Source organism: Dipteris shenzhenensis, chromosome 9 (assembly GCF_047967505.1).
Source record: "Dipteris shenzhenensis isolate YYH24624 ecotype China chromosome 9, Dip_SZ_1.0, whole genome shotgun sequence".
Lineage (NCBI taxonomy): Eukaryota > Viridiplantae > Streptophyta > Polypodiopsida > Gleicheniales > Dipteridaceae > Dipteris > Dipteris shenzhenensis.
Window position 1 is genome coordinate 47183870 of NC_141604.1, and position 21606 is coordinate 47205475.

General features: G+C 41.8%; 1 protein-coding gene across 1 annotated transcript; it reads right to left on the reverse strand.

Annotated features, from left to right (window-relative positions):
- Window positions 1-14185: 14185 nt before the first annotated feature.
- LOC147898744 (complex 1 family protein / LVR family protein) lies at window positions 14186-20199 on the reverse strand. The gene is made up of 2 exons (XM_087379594.1): window positions 19775-20199; window positions 14186-14361 (listed from the first exon to the last, which is right to left on the reverse strand). Exons 1-2 carry the CDS (start codon window positions 20010-20012, stop codon window positions 14288-14290), a joined length of 312 nt encoding a protein of 103 aa, XP_087235720.1. The 5' UTR covers window positions 20013-20199; the 3' UTR covers window positions 14186-14287.
- Between the last annotated feature and the right edge of the window lie 1407 nt (window positions 20200-21606).

Here is a 21606-nt window from a genome sequence, read left to right on the forward strand (position 1 = left end):
GCAGGTTGCCACTGGCCCAGGCAAGCCTAATCATATCCAGCCTAATTCCAAAGCCTTTTGGCCCTCCATAGTATGTTAGTTTTCCCTGTGCAGTCTATCCTCTCCAAGCTTGGACAATAACTAGAACCTTCTCTGTCAGGGTTTCAAAGGCCTAAACACCGTATTAGATAAAGTGGGACAAAAGTTGCATTTTGGGAATTTTAAAATTGGGTGGATTTCATTAAATTTAGGAAAGTTTTCATTAAATTTGGGAAAAGTTTCATTGATTGTGGGAATTTCGCCAATATTGATATTTTGTTGATATTTGGAAATTCCAATGATTATGAAAATCTTCATTGGTTGTGAAATCTTTTATTGGGTATAACACATGGAACAAAGCATCAAACAATACATAATGCATCCTTCTATACTTCTTTTGCTTTGACTTTGCCATGATATAATTAGTAAATTAGAAAAGTAGAGATAATTTTACCTTTGATAATGCTTCAAACTACTCAGACTTTAGGATTTTGCTTTAGATCGGTCTTGTTATGTTCAAGCTGAGATAACATGACCTTAGAAGGGTTGGTGGATATTTTCCTTTAGAGGACCAATTGTCTTACTTTATTTCAAAGCGCTTCAAGTATATGGTTAAAGGAATTAATATCAAGGTCCTTGGTGAGGGTGAATTAGCACTGACTAGATGGTTCTAAGGTGAGGGACCTAGGTGCACCAAAATGTGTAATTGCCAAGGGGCAAATGGAATTAAATGATACTCCAAGAGAGGGGTAAATGGTACACCTAAGGATGGCCCTAGGAATGTGACATGTGACATGTAGAACCATAAAGGGAGTTGTGGGCTTTGTGTACAGCACGAAGGAAAATTAACGTATGATTGTGAATGGAGCTTGTTGACACATAGATTGGCTGGGGGGATTAATTGAGTGCTATAGCCCGTGATTTGGATAGTGAAATCGTGTTGTACATACCATCTGATAGCTGGTTACATTGTTCTTGTCAATTGGTATGAGCAGGAGGTTGAGGTGGTTGTGTTGGGCTCGCCTTACACTATCGTCCATTGGTCATACGTGAGGGAAAAGGCAAATAACCTTGCCACAGGTTCTGCAAGCTGGTAAACGAAGGAGTTGGGCTGAGCTTTCTTAGGTCGATCGTCATGAGACTTGAGTGTGTAACGTGAAGACTGTGGCGTTGGAGTTGATCGAGAAGCAGAGCGCCATAGAGACAGAGATGAACTCTATTGTTGCACGTCTTTGCGCACTTGGCAGGCCAGGGCTTTCCGACAATCTCTAAGATGCAGAGACCCATCGTCAAGGAATGTTGAGGCGTCGCACACACATGCGTGTATAGATTGCTTTGGTCATGAGTGTATACTGGTGGCAAATGTTAGCACATCCGACGCATGTGTGGAGCTGCGTGGCAACAAGCATTGCAGATGGGTAAGGTGGCCCTACGCAATTGATCTCGTTGGTAGTGAGCCGGTCATCAGAGAAGGAGATCACGACTGCAGGCAAGACTAGTGTATGCCTGTTCTTATCCAGAGAGCATCCTCTAAAATTAATGCTCTTCAACGTTGATGTTCCAGTCGGGGCACACGAAATGGGATTTTGCAGACTATATGCCCCTACGCCTTCTTCTCTTGAAGCAAATTATGATTATCAGGCAACGCTGCTGCTACAATTCGAGCATGCGCTTCTTGCAGCTGTTTAATCACCTCAAGCTTGCCATAGTAGTAAGCATGTACAAATGATTTACCCAAGAGCAAAAAGTTTGATTTGGGAATTTTCGTAGATCATTGACTGAATTCAATTTTTTGGAATTTTTGTCCATACATTGACAGAACTTGACGTGCTTTTGAGTGGATTTGGTTATCTCGAAGTGGCTTGGTGTCGAATTGAGGTGATTGGGGAGGAGCTGAACATAGAAGTTTGGAACGGCGAGCTCTCTATTTCTTTATGCATTTGAGTTGTTTGAGTTTCAAATTTGATTGTACATTTGAGCTATGGTTTGGTTATTTCCCATTCCTTATGATTGCAGGGATTTCCCTAGTATAGGGAAAAGAGTATTAGCTTTGGTTGTGAATCCTTTGGGTTATGCCTATATAGCTGTTGTTTTGAACATTTGGAGTTTGCAGTTTATGGTTGGCGGTTGGGGTTTCCAATTGTAAATACAATTTTAGGTGGTTTTTTTTGTTTTAACCCACTTTATAGACAAAGGCAAAGCTATCGCTATGGAAGTCGAAGAAGGGTCTTCAAGGGTGGATCATGTAGACTCGAGAGTTCGGCTGACCCCACAAGAATCACGCCTAGTAGCCTATACACTGTCTGGTAGAATTGCTTTATTATAGGATGCCTTACAACAGATTCTGGCTCAACAACTGCAAGTAAACATAGGGCATTCCGAGCTTAGAAGAATGTTTCACAGAATGTCTACTTGACCATATCATGAGGAAAAATGTAAAGCTCCAATGGAGCCTGAAACCAGTGTTCATACCGTCAAGCCTAGGAGGGCTAAGGTGCCTAATATTGCCAATTATAAGCCAGAAAAGTATTCTGGTAGGGTCTCTGACCGTAGTTTTGATGTCATAGAAACATGGTTGCACAAATGGGATGGGGCTTCGCCATTTGTGAAATCAGGAATGGCATGAAGAAAATCCGAGAGGCCACCCACATGTTTAATGAGGCACCAGATAGATGGTGGATAAAATAGCAGAGGAATGGAGTGGCATCCACTACTTGGAAGGCGTTTAAGAAAGAATTTAGAAAACACTTCTTGCCTCTTGACGAAGCATCCCGACGAGCTTGGGATCAGTAAAGAAACCTTCGTCAGAGAAATTTCTCAGTGGGTTAAATACAGGATTTTATTTTTTAGTTGAATGATAGAATCAAGATAAAAGTTCGGACTAAGTAACTAAGTACACGAACACTCTAGATGAAGCAATTGCCATAGCCTTGAACTATGAGGATGCCAAAGGAAACAGACCAAGTGGGTTTGTGCAGACTGGGACTTGGTATGAGTACCCAAAGAAAATTGGGTTTGAGAAGAAGTGGGCTAGCAAAGGGAGTGTCTCACAACCTAGTGGCCAAGCCAAGCAGGCGAAGCTAATTGAGACTCCTTCTAAACTAAGTACCACCATTGGGGTGAAAAGAAAAGTAACTCCAATGGTAGCCCGGGCTTGGGAAATCTTCTTTGACCCTAGAGCAAAAAGAGAAGGCGAGGAGAGAAGGCTTCGTTTTGGAGGCCTTTAGCCTCATCAATGGAAAGATTATCCACGAAACAAGGATCGTCGAATGGCTGAGATGGTGATCTCAGAGTGCGATGTGGAGATGAAGGGAAGTCCCAGAGTAGAATTTAGCTGGCGGGATCTTCTCAAAGGTCAGTACATGTTTTGTTATGTGTGCATGTTGCTAAGTTGGTAAACAGTGCACATGACAATATCCTATCAAAGCCCGCAGCAATGGGATATACAACCTTGAGCAATACGGAGCTAATTAAGATGAAGGGGCAAGTGGCTAATCATGATGTCATTGTGTTGTTTGACTCAGCGTCAACGCACATTGTAATTAACTCCAAGCTCGTAAAGAGGCTGAAATTAAAGACTAGTCCATCTGACTATGCATATACAATTAGGATGGCAGATAAAAGTTCAGCTGAAGTATGGGTCCAAAGGGTTATCCAATTGGAACTTCGAATTTAGGACTATGCGGAGAAGCTGGATTTCAAAATGAATAGGCTTATGTAGATATAGCCCTGGGTAAGGCTTGGCATTATAAGAAGAATCCAACCATAGATTGAAAAAAACACATTTATTTGTTCAAGATGAATGATGTGCTATATGTCTTGCAAGGTGAAAAGGATTTGTCTCAAAGACCATTAGTTTCCATAATGGAAGCTCCAAAAACTCAAGAAGAGTTTTTGTTTCTTTATACAACATGGGTAGAGCCGATTGATGATCCATCGGCTAGCACTAATGTTACCCAAGATGAGGAGATGGCCAAGTTGGCTTATCATGTTGCAGAGGAGTTTTCCAACAGTTTTAGGTGTGAATTGCCTTTTGGGTTATCTCCAGAGCAGAATGTTCAACATAAGATTAAACTCATTTCGGGGGCAGAACCTATAAATAGGCCTCCCTTAGGTTTTTTTATGAAGAAGCAGAGGTGCGAAGACCACTGGAGGAATACCTCAAGCTGGAGCAGATTCAACCCAGTTTCTCACCTTTTGCTTCGCCAGTGATATTGAAGAAAAAGAAACACGATACGTTCCGCCTCTATATAGATTATAAAGCATTGAATAATATCATTGTGTTAAGCATAGGTATCCGATGGCTCGGATCAACGATGACTGATTAGATACATTACATGGAGCCATAATTTTCAACAAGATAGATCTTAAGTGTGGCTACCATCAGATTCGTATTAGAGCCGAGGATGTGCATAAAATCACTTTTAGAAGCAGGTTTGGACATTATGAGTTTTTGGTAATGCCATTTGGAATTACCAATGCTCCGGCTACATTCTCATGCTTATGAACAATTTACTTCGCCCATATATCGGGAAGTTTGTAGTATATTTTATTGACGATATTCTTGTTTTCAGCAAAAGTATTATTAAGCATCGTGAACACTTAAGAATAGTGTTCAGTACTTTGAGGAAAGCTAGATTGTATGTAAGTAAAAAGAAAATTGTATTGTGTATGGTAAGACTTGAATATTTAGGATTCATTATTACTCCTAAGGGGGTGGAAATGGATCCAAAGAACATGGTTGTGATACTGATTTGGCCTATTCCTTAGAATTTGACCGCTTTGCGATCATTCTTGGGATTTGTCCAATTGTATCGAAGGTATATCAAAGGATATTCTGAGATAGTATCGCCATTGACTGATCTGACCTGAAATAAACTATCTTTTATAAGGAGACAAAATCAACAAGAAAGTTTTAACGATAGTTGATCCCCAGAAACCGTTTTTCATAGAAACCGATGCAAGTGGCATTGCGGTAGGAGCAGTTCTCCTCCAAGAGAGAAGGCCAGTAGCCTTTGAAAGCAAGAAGCTTCCTCCCTCTCAACCAAATTGGCCAACTCATGAATTAGAGTTATATGTTGTTGTCCATGCTTTGAAAACATGGAGACATTATTTATATGGTTCAAAGTTCTATGTTGATGTTGATCATGACACTTTGAAACGTTTCTGTAAACAACCTTACTTAAAGGCCACCAAGCTAGGTGGGCAAAACTCATGCGGGAGTTTAACTTGATGATTCGATACCAAAGAGGGAAGGAAAATAAAGTTGTTAATGTGTTATCATGCATTATGCATAATATGAGTTTCACAATATTAGAGAGTGCTCTAATGGCTGAGATTAGAGAAACTCAAAGGTGGACGAGTTCATCCAGAGCCTTTGGCCTAAGGCTTATGTACTTAAACTTAGGGAAAAGGATGATCTGGCATCCAGAAAAGGCTAAACTTATGCAAAATATGCCATAGGGAATGGCATGCTAAAAAGAAATGGCAAGCTAGTAGTACCTAATCAAAATAATCTCAGGCAGAAGATTTCTTTTGGCTAAAAATGAAAAGCATATTCATAAATCTCTGACACGTCGTTTTTTTGTTAAGTAAGGCAGAGCAAGTGAAGCCACCTGGACTTTTGCAGCCCTTGGAAATACCACTAGGTAGGTGGGAGAGCATTTACATGGACTTTATTGTAGGTCCCTACGACACAAGGTGGATATGATTCTATCCTTTCAATTCATTCTGACTAGGGAGTCTGTTAGTACCCCGAAAGTAGCATTAAATATATATTTCATCTGCATGGATTACCCAGATCCATAGTGTCAAACAGGGATGTCAATTTACCAGTCATTTTTGGACTGCAATGTTTGAGGCACTAAGGACTAAGTTGGGCCTGAAACGGATGGTTAGACGAAAATAGTCAACCAGACTTTAGAAGGCCTGCTTAGAGCATATGTTTCATTGAGGCAACATACATGGGACAAGTGGTTGCCACTGCTCGAATTTGCTTACAATGATAGAAAACATTCCTCTACAAACAAATCCAACTACAGTTGAAATATCTCAGAAAGTGCCTAGTGCCGCAAACTGTGGTTTAGATGCGGGAGATGCTAGCACTTGCAAGAGCTAACATTCGTCAACCTATGGATAGAGCTAAGGTATATGCGGGTGAAAATAGATTTGTTAGGGAATTTAAGGAAGGAGAAAACACAGTCTTAAGTCTTTGACTGCATGAGAGTGTGCTAAGTTATCACCTGAATATTGTGGGTTGTGGTTAATTCTTAAAAGAATAGGCAAGGTAGCTTATAAATTAGAATTACCACACAGTTATAAGGTGCACCAGTGTTTCATGTTTCTCGTTTAAAGACATTTTTGCACCCAGGTGACTCACTAATCGAGGGTGTTGTTTTCTTTCAGGAGATAGAGGATAATGCAAGGTGCAAACTAACAAGAATCGTGGACCGAGGAACAATGCAAGTACGCAATATAAAAAATACCCATGGTGTTGGTTGCATGGCATGGTCTACCTCTATCTAAGGCTACTTGAAAATCCGTGTACCAGATGCGAAGAGCGTTTCCAGATTTTATCATTGAGGATACCGATGCCTGAAGAGGGAAGGAATGTTATGCTCAAGCTGAGATAACATGACCTCGGAAGGGTCGGTGGACATTTTTCTTAAAAGGACCAACTATTGTATTTTATTTTAAAGCGCTTCAAGTATATGGTTAAAGGAATTAATGTCAAGGTCCTTGGTGAGGGTGAATTGGCAGTGACTAGATGGTTCTAAGGTCAAGGGCCTAGGTGCATTGAAATGTGTAATTACCAAGGGGCAAAATAGAATTAAATGATACTCCAAGAGAGGTGTAAATGGTACACCTAAGGATGGCCCTAGGAATGTGACATGTGGCATGTAGAACCATCTAGGGAGTTGTGGGCTTTGTGTATAGCACGCAGGAAAATTAACGTATGATTGTGAATTGAGCTTGTTAACATAGAGATTGGCTAGGAGGATTAACTGAGTGCTATCGCCCATGATTTGGATAGAGAAATCTTGTGGTGTGTACCATCTGATAGATGGTTATGTTGGTCGTGTCAAATCTGCCCTCCATGGGGGATCCCCTTTGCAAGGTACTTGTCCTCTCTCTCTTCTATCCACATGGCAGCCTCGTGTCTATTAATATTCTATGGTCCACCCCCCCATGCACTCCTGATATGGGGGATCACAAGTGGAGAGGTGATCAATCCTATTCCTGAGAGTACTCTCAACGGAAGCAGAACGGAAGAAGGAGAGAGAGAAACAAAGAGCCACACAAGTTTTTGGTGGGTGCAGAACACCCTAATCTTCTTTTTTATTCATTTATATGTATTTAAGTATTGTACATAACCGGGGTAAAGGCACAGTGACCTTTAGCACTTAAAGGACAATGTGCCCTTAAGGGAGAACAACCAGTGAGCATACTATCCAATGCCCATCAATACATGACAATACTCAAACCGCTGACTAGGTAGACTCTTCGTCAGCATATCTGCAGGGTTATCATCTGTATGAACCTTGACAAGCCCTATGCGCTTGTCCTCAAGTACCTCCTTGATGAAATGGTACCCGACCTCAATGTGTTTGGTCTTTGCATGAAAGACCGGATTCTGTGCTAGCTGAATAGCATTTACTATGCAATGTCGGTACACCTATATGAATCCCTAAATCTCCCACTAGCTGATCAAGCCATATAGCCTCCTTGCAACCCTCTATGGCTGCAACATACTCAGCCTCTATGGTAGACAAAGCAACGCACTTCTGTGCGCGAGACGTCCACGACATTGCACCACTTGCAAAGGTGAACACATAACCAGAAGTGGATCTCCTACTATCCACATGCCCTCCATAGTCTAAATCTGTGTACCCAAGTACACGCATGTCTCCTCTACCAAAGCAGATACACATCTCCTTGGTACTCTTCATATACCACATGATGCACTTAACTGCCTCCCAATGCCTCTTTCCTGGATTAGCCATATACCACCTAATAACTTCCACTGCAAATGCAATGTATGGTCTAGTAGCTATAATAGCATACATAAGACTTCTAACCGCTGATGCATAAGTAACCTTGGCTATCATGGCCCTCTCCTCATATGATTTGGGACTATTTGTATGACTCAGTTTCACATATGGAGGCAATGAAGTACTCACTGCCTTCCCCCCCTCCATATTGAAACGCTGCAATACTTTTGTAACATACTCCTTCTGTGAAAGCCAAAGGAGTTTCCTACTCCGATCACGTGTGATGCGCATACCAAGAATATGACCTACAAGTCCCAAATCCTTCATATCAAAGGCCTCATGCAACTTGGCCTTTAATGCATCTAGCTCATAAGTATTCTTGCTAGCCTATAGCATATCATCCACATATGGTGCCAGGAGTATCAAGCTATTATCCTTAGCCCTTTTAGTGTAAAGGCACTGATCAATTTCACTCCTAAAACCCTAGGACCGAATGAAAGCATCAAACTTCTGATACCATTCTCTAGGCGCTTGCTTAAGACCACAGAGACTCTTCTTCAGCTTGCAAACTAAATGCTCTTTGCCATTTTCTTCAAAGCCTTCCGGCTACTCCATGTAAATTTCCTCATGCAGATCCCCATGCAAGAAAACTGTCTTGACATCCATCTGCATAAGCTCCATATCCTCTGCTGCCACTAGGCCAAGCATGCATCTAAGTGTGGTCATCTTCACAACTGGCTCCATATCCTCTGCTGCCACTAGGCCAAGCATGCATCTAAGTGTGGTCATCTTCACAACCGGAGAGAATATCTCATCAAAGTCCACACCCTTCTCTTGCTTGAACCCTTTAGCGACCAAACGGGCCTTGTACCTAGGCACATCATCACCTGCGACCTTCACATTGTAGACCCATTTACATGGCAATGCTTTCTTTCCATGTGGCAAGAAACCAAGTCCCAAGTCTTATTCTTCATAAGTGAACTCATCTCTAATTGCATAGCATACTCCCACTTGCGTTGATCCTCGCGCATCATAGCCTCTCTGTAGCAAGAAGACTTCCCACAATCAGTAAGCATCACATAGTCTACCCTTGGAACAAACCTATCAGGCAGTCTAGACACTCTAGATGATCATCTCAAAGGCATTTCAGCTTGTTGTCCCACTTGCATATCAGCCACATTTGGCTCATCATTTCCACTAATAGATGATCCATCATCTACCCTTGATTGTATACCTGTGGGAGTACTTGGTGATACCATTTCTTGCACATTTGGTGTATGGACAGCTTGCTGTCTATCAACATATGCAGGTGGATTCACGTCCTGGAAAGTGATTCTCCTCATTTTTACATCCCTCATGGGTGCCTTACGCATCTTCTCATTGAAGGCTACATCATGGCTGTGTATGATCTTCTTTGCTTCTAGATCCCAATCATGGCTGCATATGATCTTTGCTTCTAGATCCCAAAGACAATAGCCCATTTCTCCACTTTCACCATAACCTAGAAAGATGCATTTCCTAGACTTAGGATCTAGCTTCTTTCGAACCTCTCTGAGCACATGTGCATATGCCTCACACCCAAATATACGCAAATGAGAGTAAGAGAGCTTCTTGCCACTCCATGCCTCTTTAAGAATACCACCATCCAAACTCTTACTAGGTGATCTATTGATCATGTGCACTGCAGTCTTCATTGTCTCAGCCCAAAAACCACCAGAAATACTTGCAATGGAAAGTATGCATTCGAAAGAAGCTAGATCCCAAAGACAATAGCCCATTTCTCCACTTTCACCATAACCTAGAAAGATGCATTTCCTAGACTTAGGATCTAGCTTCTTTCGAACCTCTCTGAGCACATGTGCATATGCCTCACACCCAAATATACGCAAATGAGAGTAAGAGAGCTTCTTGCCACTCCATGCCTCTTTAAGAATACCACCATCCAAACTCTTACTAGGTGATCTATTGATCATGTGCACTGCAGTCTTCATTGTCTCAGCCCAAAAACCACCAGAAATACTTGCATTGGAAAGTATGCATTGCAACCTTTCTTGAATGGTACGGTTCATCTTTTCTGCAACTGGATTTTGCTCTGGAGTATGAGATGTGAACTCCCTCTTAATCCCATGTGTATCATAAAAATGCTGAAAGTCATGAGAGAGATACTCTCCACCATTGTCAGTCCGTAGGCATTTAAGCATTCTACCTGACTGATTCTCAACCAAGGCCAGCCATTTCTGAAATACCGGGAACACATCACTCTTCCGAGCTATAGCATAAGCCCACACTTTTCTAGTTGCATCATTAATGAATGTCACATAGTATTCAGCCCCGCCTAATGGCCGTGTAGACATGGGACCACATATGTCTAAATGCACCAAATCAAGCTTTTCAAACTCTTTCTTTCCCCTTCTTTTATGGACTGATTTAGTTTACTTCCCATAGAGACAGTGCTCACAAAATTCAAAATCAGAGAAACCCAAATGCTGTATATAACCCAAACAGCATAAGAGTTTCATCCCATTTTGGCTCATATAGCCCAACCGGCAATGCCATAAAGAAGTACTTGGTTGCTCGGTTATTGCAACAACATGATCAAACACCCGTGATATATGTAAGAAATACAAAGTCCCACACTTGGCACCCCTTGCCAAAAGCATAGAGCCCTTCTAAAATTTTCAACTCCCAGAACCAAAGATGGTCTGAAAACCAGCATCATCTAGCTGACCCGTTGAAATGAGACTCTTGGTCAGCTTAGGCACATGTCTCACATTTTTTAAAATAAATGCAGACCCATTTACAAAAGAAAACTTTGTCACCTACTCCCACTATGTCACATGCATAGTCATTTCCAAGATGCACACAACCTGTCTTTCCACTGTCATAAGTGGAGAACCATTCCCTATGGGGAGTAACATGGAATGAAGCACCAAAATCCAAAATCTAATCTTGGGAATATGCATCATCTAAAGTGGTAAGCAACTCTACAGATAAACTAGACATGAAGAGAATGTCATTGTCACTATCATGTGTGACTGCATTGATCTCCTCGATCTTTACTTTTTCTTTGTCCTCTCTTAGACTCTCTTCCTTCTGATTTGCACCTCAATTTGCATTCTTTTTCTTATCCTTTTGCTCTCTTTTAAGCTTGTAGCAATCCTTTTTCATGTGGCCCTTCTTGCCACAATAGTGACACTCAATGTTCCGTGCCCTAGACTTCCTATGGGACTTCCCTCTTTCTTGAAACTTCCCCTGGACTGTGATCTGCGCCTTTGCACATTTAAGACTGCATCCTACTTGTTGCCTTCCATTGACTTCTGTCTAATCTCCTCGGTCAACAAGCTACCAACCATATCATCAAAGTTCAATACTCCACCAGGTGCAGAGTTACTGATAGCAGTACGAAAAGTATCCCATGAGGATGGTAATGATCATAAGAGAAATATGGCTCTCATTTCCACATCGAAATTCAACTTTTGAGCTTGAAGCTGACTGAAAATTATATTAAATTCATTCAAGTGCAAAGCTATGGATACTCCCTCCTTCATGTGCAGCTCAAACAATCTTTTCATGAGATAGACTTTATTTGAGGCAATCTCTTTCTCATATGTAGCACATAGCTTTTTCCATAAAGCTTCCATAGTCTTTTCACTGACTACTTTGAAATAAACTGTCTTCCCAAGATGAAGTCTAATGGTAGACTTTACCAATGCATCCAACTCATTCCATTCATCTGTGGACATAGCTGCAATTCCTTGCAAGGGTTTTATCTGCTTCTTTTGAATAAGCACATCCCTTATCTGTTCTTTTCACAAAGAAAAGTTTATCCCATCAAACTTTTTAATGCTGAAAAACTCCTTTTTAGACATGAAAGAGGATGCCATGATGCAAATAAAGCAAAATCCCAAATGCTAGTACCTGCAAGAGAGAATCATACCAAATACCAAATGCACCCAAATATGTATGCCACAATAGAGTGAAATATCACCAAAACTCAAAGCTCAAAGCATCAAAAGATACAACTAACTTATGTGCATGTACTATGAATCCATATGAGCAAATCTGGCCCAAAAGAAAATGCCAACTGCAATGATAATCCAAAATGCCAATAAGTGCCAAATGGCTTAAGCATAAACACCGTCCATGGAAATATGCATCAACAATCTCTCATCCAAGAGAGCATATCACTATCAGTGCATCACCTGTAATGTGTTAAATGGCTATCCCTCAACATAAAATAGCATCCATGTGCAAAGCGTCCATAAAAAATAGAATCTCACAAGTCAATCTAGGCTTATCAACACATCCAATAAGGATCGCAATGCATCCAAATGGCCTATAAATCATCCACTGCAACCCGATGCACACCACGAATGAGCACACATGGCTTAAACTACAACCAGAGTGATCTACATAAAGTATGCTCAAGAAATCATGGTCCCACGACAATGATCGCTACTGAAAATAGAACCTAAGATGCCTCAAAACATAGGCACCATTGCATAATTCAACAAGACAATCTGCAAATATCTCTCTTTTACTGGAACTCCAAAATCCCAACCAATGAGTGAGAAATGGAAGTCAACACTTATCCACTGCCATGTGGCATAAATCTAAGGTTTCAAAACCTTAGAATGAAAAATACATAACAGAGAGACAAAATCAAATACACAGAGATCTATAACTCTGATGAAAATACTCCACTAAACCACGCAAGAAACGTTTTTAAAAACTGAACTTTAAACTCTACCAGAGTACGAATGATGAGCAACATAGAAGTTTTAGGACTTCCTGAGTTCACCAGAATTAACAAATCTGCAAATGGTTGCTCCAAACTTGAGTTACCAACACCCGGATAAAAAAAACGTTGAAACTGACACAGTGAGTCGAAAATCCAACGAAATGATTCCAAATTCAAGAATGAAGGTGTTTCCAAGCTCCTGAAGTGAAATTGATACCAAAAGCAGACAATGGTTGCCTTTACAAGTCAATACGGTACAAGTCAATACGGAGTCTCTATCGTCGAACAGAACAGGGAAAAGCTTAAAAAATAACTTTTTCTTTGAAAACACTTAACAGGCTCTCAAAACCACTTCGCAAAACCTAAGTGACTTTTTCAAAGATTCCTTCAAGGTCTCTGCGCACTCGGATGCAAGTAAAATCACCCACAAAGCTTCAGAGCTGCTGAGCTTCCAAGCATTCACGCATGCTCAACTAGATTACCCGAGCTCTGATACCAGTTGAGAGTGCTCTCAACGGAAGCAGAACGGAAGAGAGAGAGAGAAACAGAGAGCCACACAAGTTTTTGGTGGGTGCAAAACACCCTAATCTTCTTTTTCTTTCATTTCTATATGTGTTTGAGTATTGTACATAACCGAGATAAAGGCATAGTGACCTTTAACCTCCACAATTCCAACCTCTGTAGCAAAGGGGGTAGGGGGCATGAAGCCTTTACTTTCAATGGGGTGGGTCTCCATGGAGCAGAGATGGTAGGGAATCAAGCCCATGGAATACAAGTAGCGTGAGCAGTTGCCAGAGCAACAGCGATGTAGAGACAGGGGAGGGGCAGACATGGTAGGGAATCAGGCCCATGGAATACAAGTAGTGTGAGTAGTTGCCGGAGCAACAGCGATGTAGAGAGAGGGGGGGGAAGGGAGAGAGAGAGAGAGAGAGAGAGAGAGAGAGAGATGGAAGCTCCTCAAAAAAGAAAGAGCTGGAATGGTATAAGGAAGCAGTCAAAAGCATGCCAAGTTTCTCAAAACTCCCCCTTTTGTCACAACCCTATTGCCATACAAAATTCTCTTAATGTCGAAACATCTGCTTGCCTCAGTGATCATTACAACAGCAGCAAGTTAAAACGTGCAAGCACATTTGAGGCCACATCTTCTTTGTTAATATTTTTCTCATATCCATGCTTACTTAACTGGGAGCAAAGTGTAACAAGTCAACCCCTCCCTAACCTTATAAGCAGCGAAGCGTTAATGAGGAATCAGAATTGGAAGTATTCCAGTTTCATCTTCAGACGAGCGAAAATGGTAGATTGAAAGGAAAAGTAATAAAAATTGAAATTTTATTCGGTAGCACTATATCAATACTGAACCTTTCAGTTAAATTCAACTCAAAAGATTTAAGGGAAGAGATGAATAACCTTCTTAAATCTGGGAAAACACATGAAATCTCAAGATTGACTAAAAATATCGCATGTCTCTTACATATAAGCATTGCCTCATCCATTATCCTATGGCAGCAAATGCAGCAATCTACAAAATCACGCGTGTTCAAGAGCATGTCTTTCCATCTATCGAAGGCATTTCCAACATAGCTCCAGCATGTTCTTTCCCGGGCTTCACTTCTGTAAACAAAAAGCCATGAGAAAATTTATTGTCCATTAAGCAAATTTGCTAGCTCAAAGAGGTAAGAAAGAGCAGATTTGCCAGCAGAGACACAAGCTAGATATTGAGGCAATCCCAAACACTTTGCTACTTAGAAAACTGGAAAGTGCTGGACAAAAGAACATTTACAATCATAGCTCAGCGATCCTGATACGCTCAGCAAAATTAAAATTAAATCACGCCAAATGACAGATAGGTATAATATGCAATCAAAATGGTAACGCTAAGAGCAGCATGGTGTAAGCATATACCTAGATGAATCCAGGAACATTCCCAAACTCATCCTCTAAAAACACAACATAGTGCAGTTTCAATCTCATGATAGTCACTCACGAGGTTGAAAACCATAAACTCCATCATGCATAGCAGGGACTAGCTACTATGACATCGCCACTGACGTCATCAGCGCCCAACAATGGGTGTAGACCATAGTCTCTCACATACAAATCCACACACCCACACATACTTGAGCATCCATTTATACAAAGTCTTCGTACTGAGTTTCTATCGGCACTCCGGAGGTGAAGGGCAGACTCAGCCATGACGAAGGCTAGCATGGTGTAAGCACAAGCAAGCCTTTCATTTTCAACTTGATGAGAAAGGGACTACAGGGATTTTCACAGCAGAACAATTGCTACAATCTGGCCAACGTCTGGAGTGTCATTGTCGGTTTAGCTTTGCTATATTTTTTATATATTCCACGGCTATAATAACTTCTTTTCTAAACAAGCCATACACGTAAAGCTAGACAAAATAGTCACAATGCTGTAAATTATGCCTCTGCCAAACCTAGTACTGTGTATTATGTCTCTATCTAGCCAAAACTCTTAAAAACTAGTGCGGGTTACTAAACAGCATGGACTTAGACCTAACGAAAAGAGCCAGATTCTTCATAAGATCTCCTTGTTTCTTCCAGGCTGTGGTACAGGATGAATGATCTTATGTTCTCTGACATAATATCAAAGCCCGGTTGTCAATTTGGGACAGCCGTGGTTTCAAAGCCAAGCTCATGAGCCGAGCACAGAAGATCTACAACTGAGACCTTCTCCATCGTGTCCTTACCAAGAAGGGAGAAGCTTCCACATTCAGATGTGTTTTGAGTGGCTTGCAGTGAGTGCAGGAAGGATTATAGACTTCCAATCATCTATACCCTAAAATTCCAAATTTCTGTGAGGCTGGAAAGTTGGATAGAACCAACTACCTGATCTAGAAAGTGAAGATTCAAAGACATTTGGTGGCCAAGGAGAGACGTAAGGTATGGAGATGAGACGCAATGACTTCAGCAGTGTGATGGGAGCGAGTACAATCCAAGCAGATTCAGACAGTGTGCGGGGGTGAAGACTAACGGATGCAATTGCACTCTCCATGATTAGAGGGACGGTTGTGGATGCGGTGATACTCCATATCTGATTGGCACAGAAAACACGAGGCATGGAAGATCTCTATGAGACAAGTTCACCATGATGATGGAGGAAGGACGGTCTGCTCACAACTTCCTTGTGAGGGTGAATATTCTCAAGAATCAACTTGCGGTGGACAGCACTCAGTTGGCAATGTTATTGGTCAATAAGATTCCCAAGACCTACCAAGGGTTGGTGACAACTGTTACTGCAAGAAAACGGTTGAAGCCAATCATGTTTGAGGATCTAGGCCCACTGTTGCTTAGGAAGAGGTGCTGATGAAGCTGTACAATGGGAATGACGCCGACGAGAAGGCATTTATGGGCAAGGGCAAGACTGGCAAAGGTAGCCCCGGAAAAAGAAGGATGCCAAGGGGTTATCAAAAGATGATGGGAAAAGCAAGAAGAAAAAGGATTGCTAAGGATTGCAAGAAGAAGAAGGCTGGCCAAACAAATGAGGACAACCACTCAAAGACGATGGAATCAGACATGACAGTTGCCAATGGGGAGACAGAGGAACCTTCTTGGTGATGACTCCAAGTCTTAACGAGTTGAAGTTCACAAACCCAAGAGTGACAGTGTCCATGGCAGAATCAAGGAGTAGTTCACAAATTAATACCATCCCATATTTTACTTAAGTCTTGTGAATGATCCTTCAACTCTAAGCTTCCTTCCTTTCTCGAGATGAAAATGCTAAGCCCCTTGCAAATTATTGGGAGAATTTCCCACTGTATCACATAGCATTGTTTAGTAAGGTCTAAGCCTATAAAGGACGGAAGAGGCTAACTTATCATCCTGCCCCTCAGTTACCACCAGAGGAATTGAGTCAAGACATCTACCTATAGCAATGGTTCACTCCAATCTAAGGTGTACAGCTCTTGATAGAACCGATTGCAAGTTCAGGACAACTCCTTGTCACCCTCTATGACATCCTCACATTCTTGATTCTATTTTCAACAAATGGTGACTTTTTTTTACTAAGGGACTTCAAAAACACTTTAAAGCATTCGTCTCCCTCCTTGATCCAGTGGGACTTGGAGGAAATTTTGGCACATATAGTTTGATGTGCTCAAACTCTCTACGCTCAATTCAATGCTTCTTCTCTTCTTGAATTCTAATGTCAAAAGGAGAACTTGTAAGTAAATATCTGCACTGTCAAGATTAGATCTAATATCGTCTTCTTTGGCTCCTTTGGCTTTGGTCCTCCTGATTCACTCTGCACTCAACTACTCTATGATTCTTTCAATGGCATCATCCACAAATGGATGATCCCCATCTTATTGGTGAGTTCGGTATTAGCTTGCAAAATCCCTTTCATTTTGGAATAAACTCCTGATCATCTGCAATAACCGTATTGTACGCCAATTGCATGTTATACAAAGTAAGAGTGCTCTTAAAGTATTGTATTTCCCACAGCTTCCAAAGATTCACCAAGTTCGTCCATTTAGTGAGCTCCTTCCCCCTACATAACCTTAATGTGCTTTTGGCCTTATCTATACTACTACAAATCATTATTGTAGGGTTTAGCCATAAGCCTCTTCATCTAATTACCTTTAAGCTTTTGGTTGCCACATTTTCATCTCTGAAATCAATGGGAGATCGGGGAAAGAAACCTAGATATATGCATCCTACATTGGCAAGTTCCAAGGATCCAAATCCAAAAATCACTAGCATACTCCATTCCTGGAGTCCCTATCTTAATAAAACCTCAGCCTATATCTTCTTTTTGTTCTGCATTGCTGCAGACGACTTGGACAAACCCGCTACCTAGACCTTGGACTTCTACCGTGGCCTCAAATTCTTTCAGCCCAATCTATGAACATGTTGCCTAAAACGTTCTTGCTTTTGCACATTTGTGTACAAGAATCACTCTCAAGGACTGAGATAATAGACACTAGTAGAACAGCCAAAATACCTCTAAGTATATTCCTCAAAACACAGGTCAAACCTTTACAATCAGGTGCTGCCCCAATCCTCAGTGGAGAGTCAGTTGTCTGCAACTAACTCTGCAAGGACGTGTGGCTTCATGTGAGTCTTGTAGTAATACCTCAAATGGGCTCTTATTTACGGGTGAGGGAGACAGTCTGTCCCTCCAAATCTGGATTTTCCACCAACTGTCCAGCCTGTAAAGCTGCTGCAAGGCCTGTGGGATGCCGATACCAGACTGCTCCCTTTTGGCTTACCCTGGGCTTTATAAGCTGCACAGGCCACTTGTTTGGGCCCTTGACTGGGCCCCCATCTGCCCCAGGCTTGGCCAATCTTATGACACTATCTTGTAGCCTACGCTACCCACCTGGCAGCCCTTGCTGCTGCCATAGTTTGTCCACACAGTTGCCCATGTGCCAGCCTATAAGCTGTCCACACGGCAGCCCTAGTGATGGGCCGGATCCATTTGATCTGTCCATGTGGCATGCATACCTCACGCCCACATGGATCTCTCTCATGCTCCTCAATCCTATATAGGTGTTATGTCCCAATGCTCTCCTCATATGCGGGCTTCCAGGTTGGACAACCAACCATCTACTCCAACATATCTGATGAGTTGCAGATGAGGCTTTTCGAACACAAAGCCTAGATGTGCCACAATCAGAAGACACGTACAATTCAATCCAATGAACCGGGCAAAGCACTTGAGCAAATATACATGGAGCATGGGGGGTCCAGTGTTAGGGGACTCTAGCAACAAGGTAGTGGGGCATCAAGAGCTGTTGGTAGTAGGTACAAGGTGAACCTTTTTTTCAGTTAGATTTTAAAACTGTTGAAGTTCACATTGTTCGAAGTTGGATCTACCTGTTAAAGTTGACATCGTTTGAAGTTGGATCTACCTGAGAGTTTCCATTTGGTCGAAAATTCTCCCTACGATTTTACATCCTTCTACAGCGTGGGAGGTGTAGCTTGGTATCAAGGTCAATTAGGATACATGCCTAGATTCTCCAACAAGCTACACCTAGGTCGTATAGTCATGTTAAGGTGCTGTCCTAATGTGCAGCTCGCACCAAGTGGGCAGGGGTTTTACGCATTGTCTCTAACAAGCAAATGGGACCGGCCCTTTGTGAATCTTCATCCTTAAGCCCAGGCTGTTGCGGACTTCCCATTGTGAATCTTCTTCCTTGATGATCTCTAGGATTGAAGTTTGGCAGTCATCCCTCTTAACCAATGACGAGTTGACAACATTTTCATTGTTTAGATTAGCATCTAGAATTATTATTTTAGTTAGCAATGCCTAGAATTTGTATGTGTGATCCATCATGTTCTTCGTTTTGCTTAATTCTTGAAGAGGAAGGACTGTGGTTTGGTTGGATTTAAAACCTTCTCGATACTCTTTTGTGTTCTAACTTGTACCTCTCGAATTTATAGACGTTTTCAATGACATCTAACATGCTCTCAAGGCTAAGCATTAGACAAATTTGGACAATTCCTTGGCATCTTTGATGATAATCACTCAAGTTTACTTTTTGGGCACACCAGATTATCAACCTTGAAAAATCTGTAAAGAACTTCTTACTTGACCACAAGCCATGGAGAGTTGTCACGGGCAATGTAAAAGTATGATCTCTAGCAAACAACCTAAAAGTGATGCTAACTGCACACAAGCATTTACATAATGACAACATGCCTTGAACAGTTTTTTTCCCATAAGCAACGTATCTACCATAAGAATGAATCATAGCAAATCGTCTGAATTTGAAAGTGAAGTCAAGATGACTAAGCGATGCCGCTCATTGAGAGCAGCTCCAAGTCATACTACTTTTATAGTTTTTATTATGTAATTTGGTGGATGAGGACATTAATCATTTTTGTTGTTCGAAGTCTCTGAAGAGGATGAAATAAAATATTGCACAAACTACTATCGTGCCCAAATTCAGACAGGACAGAATCGTGCACACAGGTTGACATTAGGCTCAACGATTAAAATAAATTCAATCACAGAAACCATCGCAAGAGATGGGGATTCAGGAGAGAAGGGGGGGCACCTAAGTTCCCGCGCTCGTTGAGCTTTGCTTGAACAATCATGTTGGAAAGAACGTGAATGGCTTCGCGGGCATCAGCAAGGAGCTGGTCGATGCGAGCAAGGTCGGAGACTTGACGATTTTCATCGAAGGAGGCACGGATTTTTCGAGAGGACTCCAGCAGCATCTGAGTATCGCCTGCAAAACATTTTCTGCGGGCACGCAAGAGGCCTCTGTAGAGAGCAAGGGGCTCGGACCCCATCAGGGTAAAATATCGTGCACAATGTATGCCAATGTAAAGTATTCTGCACTAGCCAAAGAATTGTGCACTAGTAGGGTAACGCCATATCGATGCCCAAAATGTTCTCTTTGCCAAAATATTGTGCACAATGCATGCCACAGAATTGTCCACTAGCCAAAGAATTGTGCACTAGTAGGGTAATGCCATATGAGATGGTGATGCCCAAAATATTGTGCACAATCTACACACCAAAATATTGTGCACAATGCATGCCACATAATTGTGCACTAGTAGGGTAATGCCATATGAGATGAGTGATGCCCAAAATGTTGTGCACAATCTGAGCACCAAAATATTGTGCACAACGCATGCCACAGAATTGTGCACTAGTAGGGTAACGCCGTATGAGATGAGTGGTGCCCAAAATGTTGTGCACAATCTGTGTGCCAAAATATTATGCACAATGCATGCCACATAATTGTGGACTAGTAGGGTAACGCCATATGAGATGAGTGATGTAATACATTTGGCATGCTCATCTTCGAAATTTTCTCTCTCATCACCACTCACGCTTTTGAAGTCGAGTCAATTGGAAAGGAAATGTAATTTTGGGAAGAAATTATGGCCCTCCCTGTGCCTCTCCAGCTCTCTCTCCCCCTCTCCCTCACTCCACCTCTCTCGCTCCCTCAATGGCAATAAGTCGTTTGCATTCTTACAATGTTTGATTAACCTAAGTTTGTGCTTGATTAATCATCTGTCCTCATAGCTAAGGCGGCTAAGAGCTGACCAACAGCAATTGTAGATGAAGGGAGCCTAGAGGGAGGGAGGGACAGGGGAGAGAGAGAGAGGGGGGGGGGGGAGGGAGGCCAGTCGAGTGAGAGGCGATAGATGAAGGGAGGCTGGAGAGAGAGACAGAGAAGGGAAGGGAGGCTGGAGCAAGCGTAGAGTGAGAGAGAGAGAAAGGGGAAGGTAGATATAAGGAGAAAGTCAGGCGACGACGGAGGATTCAAGATGGAGCTAGAGGCTTCCCATAGCCAGAAGCTCAATCGATGCCCCAATACCTAGCTTCTGCTTACCTTTATTTTTTCCATGCTCCATCGCTTTCCCTTCGATTTATGCTAATAGCCATTTTTAAGCAGAGCTTTACACATCATCTTTTTCTATGAAGAGTACTCGGTGGCACCTGCCTCCCTATTAAGGGCTTGTGCTCATCATTAATCTGTGAAGTCTTTTGTGCACTTAGTGGTCTCAACTCCTTTAAGGTGGAAGCTTGTTTGGGTATTTCCCTCTACCTATGTGAACATCTATGGTTACCTTGTTTGGGTATTTCCCTCTATCTATGTGAACATCGATGGATGAGAGCATTTGGGCACTGTCAAAAGTGGTTTAAATGTTACTTGAGGACATTTGCATCTAAGGCCAATTTCCATACTACGAGGTCCTACATTATAAATGATCACGATTGAAATCTTACATCTAATTGCGAAGTTATGATTTGTGATGCCATGAGTCTTAAACTCTCAATGCATTAAATGACACCACATGCTAGCTCTCTAAATCTTAAGACTCTAATAAGTATTATGATCAATACTAACAAGCATATTAGGCACCGTGG